The following is a 3,071-nucleotide window of genomic DNA, read 5'->3' as shown; positions in this document are numbered from 1 at the left end:
AACTCACTTTTGATATAATAATTACTTTGAGCTTTAAGCTTGTTTAGAAGTTTATCTTCTATTTATCTTGCTCTAAATTCTTTTGGTGGATTCCTAGAGTGAAGAGTGTCGATTGATTTCTTGTGTTACTTCAAATCTCTCTAATTTCTCGGTGTCAATTAGTAAGTTATATACCAAACACTTTTAACATAAATTTTCTAAACCTACTCTAACTTAATTAAATAAAATTAGTTTCCAATCATTTATTCATGTTTTTAAGCATCATAATTTATGGTTTAATAGATATTAATATGCCCGCTACCCTCAATTAAATCACAATATTTTTTTTTATTAAAAATCAAATATCTCATATGTTTTCAGTGAAGAATCATTTTAACCTCCTAAAAACTATTCTTCTAACCTTCTTAAGAAATTTCTCATTATTAAATAATTAACTTCCCGCCTCTATTCTTGTTAATTTCTTGTGCTCATTAAGAGTGACCAATTTTGTAAAAAAATTATAAAATGTTAATGATTTAGATGACAAAAAAAAAACTTTGACTATTAATTTATCACCAAAATGTATCATTTTTAACTATCATTCAAATAAATATTCATAGCAACCTAATACATAGTTTAAAACTACTGTTAAAAAATTAACATAAGGAAAGTATTCTTTCTGGTTTCTTACAAATATATTTGAAAACAATTGTTTATAGGGAAATAATGATTTAAATTATACTAAGGCATAACTACAAGGAGTCTTACTAATTTTTAAAAGAAAATTAAAAATTACATTACCGATATTCTGTGCTATTTGTTTTTAATATATAAACTAATGTGATTTTTTTTTTATTATTCATTTGTTATTGATTGGAGTAGGCATAAACAAAATTATTTTAAAATAAATAAATAAAAGAATGTTGGTTTCCAGATAGGTCTTACAAGTAATTTCCCTTTGACAAATAAATTTTTGTGGGTCTCATTTAGCTTCCCATTCTCTCTCTCTCTCTCCTCTTCTTCGTCTTCTTCAAAAGGATCCCCATAGCTGACCTGATCTCTCTGTATTTCTATTAGAAGTTTTTTTCTTTTTTTTGTGGTTGTCCATTCTCTTCATTTTGTCTTTCTCTTCTTTCTCTTTTTTCACTTTTTTCCTGTAACTCTTCTTCTACTCCACCATACTTACACTTTCAACCCTCAAAAACCCTACACCAAATCTCTGATCTGAAAAAGAGAGAATAAACCCTTCCATTTCTCTTATTCATCTTGAAAATGACTTCATGTATCTGAAAGAAGCATTAATTTGTCCTCATTCATTAAACTGGAGAAGAAGATAGTGTAACAATGCAGGGATTAGTTGGAGAAATTGCTTCTCCTTGTCTGATTCATTCGACTACTCTCTAGCAAAACCCAAAAAGGTAGCATCTTTTTTTGCTTTATTTTCTCTATTATGCAACTTTTACACTCTCCTAGATCTTACTCATTAGGTGGTGTTATTGATTTTGATTATTGGGTTTTCGATTAGTTATATAAACGCTTGAGAAAGGCAGGAAAAACCTATCCAATTCGTATCAATGGCTACCAAAATAAAAGGGATCTATAAAGGGTTTAAGTATTTCACCAAGATCTTTGGTAATTTCTTCCTTCATACCCTTTTTCTTTCTCTGTATCTTGATATTGAATCGTTGATTCATTGATTCATTGAAATTGAGTAATTTTGTGTACAGTTGTGAAAGAGCGTGAGATGGAAATTGGGTTCCCAACAGATGTGAAACATGTATCACATATTGGGTGGGATGGAAACTCTGGTAATGCTCCCAGTTGGGTATGTTTATTGCGTTCATTTCCTTATTTTTCTAATTTCCCAAGTTCTTTTTGTCTCTTCCACTCTTTAATTATGTAATTTTCAAACAAATAAATAGATGAATGAATTCAAGACTTCTTCTGATTTCACCACAACTTCCATTGGCAACATTCAAGAGCTAAGAGGAGGAGGAGGAGGTGGAGCTGGCTCCACTTCCATTATCTCTTCTTCGACTTGGTCATCTCAAGGTTTGTTAGCCTTTCATCCAAAACTGATTATTTGGCCTTCTTCACGGGTTTGAAAGTGAGAATTGATTGATTTTTGTCTGTGACTTGTGAGATGTGGTTTTGTCTTTGTTTTCAATAGGGGAAAAGACAAACTTTTATTGTCACTTTTTTCTCAAATGCCTATAAAGAAGAACATTGAATATTTTTCTGGGCCATACCTATTTCTGTTGTCTTATTCTTCTAAATTTTTTTGGTGGGGATAGATTTTGAATCAATGGAAAAGCAGTCGGAGATATTCAAAGACATGCCACTGATGGATAATCCAAAGAAGAGACAGAAGAGGAAGAAATCGAAGTCAAGTTCCTCCCCAACATCCACGCGATCGATGCCTGCGAAATTGAAGAGTAAACTGGATAGCATAGAAGTGGTGGAAAGAAGATAGCAAAAGAGTTTGCAATAATGAAACAGTAGTAGAGTTTGTGAGCTGCTGGTTTAAGGATTTTGTTTTTTAAGGAAACTGTTATGTTTTATTATTATTGCTGTAAATGCTCTAGTTTTTGCTTGTTTTTGTGTGGTTTTAAGGTTCACCATTGAAGAAGAATTTAGATTGGGATCTTAATTTGTTAGACCAAAATGTTAGAGGATGCAAAATATAAGAAACTATATTATTGTTATTGTTGTTGTTTTCTTATATTGATTATGGATTTATCATGAGGATTTAAGGTCAATTATACAGTTCTAGTGATGGAGATTTTGTTGTTGTATTAGATTATAATGTAATTGTTACTTTTATTTAGTATATATATCATAAAATTTAGATTATAGTGAAATTTTCGGTTCATTTAGTCTAGAGATTCGTTTTCTTTTCAATTATGATACAAATTATTTTGTAAATAATGATCTAAATTACTTTTACATGATTGTGATTTTAAACAAATTTAAGAAATGTATATTTTTGGGAATATATTTCACATTTAAAAATTGAATATAAAAATGTGGAATTTATTTGAGGAATTAGTTGATATATCCAAATTGGATTATAATAGTGTTTCTTGGCTTTG

General features: G+C 29.8%; 1 protein-coding gene across 1 annotated transcript; it reads left to right on the top strand.

Annotated features, from left to right (window-relative positions):
- The first annotated feature begins 985 nt into the window (after positions 1-985).
- LOC124920920 (CRIB domain-containing protein RIC10-like) lies at positions 986-2,759 on the top strand. The gene is made up of 5 exons (XM_047461509.1): positions 986-1,397; positions 1,505-1,611; positions 1,707-1,804; positions 1,902-2,031; positions 2,274-2,759. Exons 2-5 carry the CDS (start codon positions 1,554-1,556, stop codon positions 2,450-2,452), a joined length of 465 nt encoding a protein of 154 aa, XP_047317465.1. The 5' UTR covers positions 986-1,397; positions 1,505-1,553; the 3' UTR covers positions 2,453-2,759.
- The last annotated feature ends 312 nt before the right edge of the window (positions 2,760-3,071 follow it).

Source organism: Impatiens glandulifera, chromosome 1 (assembly GCF_907164915.1).
Source record: "Impatiens glandulifera chromosome 1, dImpGla2.1, whole genome shotgun sequence".
Classification (NCBI taxonomy): domain Eukaryota; kingdom Viridiplantae; phylum Streptophyta; class Magnoliopsida; order Ericales; family Balsaminaceae; genus Impatiens; species Impatiens glandulifera.
Note: the sequence above shows the minus strand (reverse complement) of the source record. Positions and strands in the feature narration are given on the sequence as shown.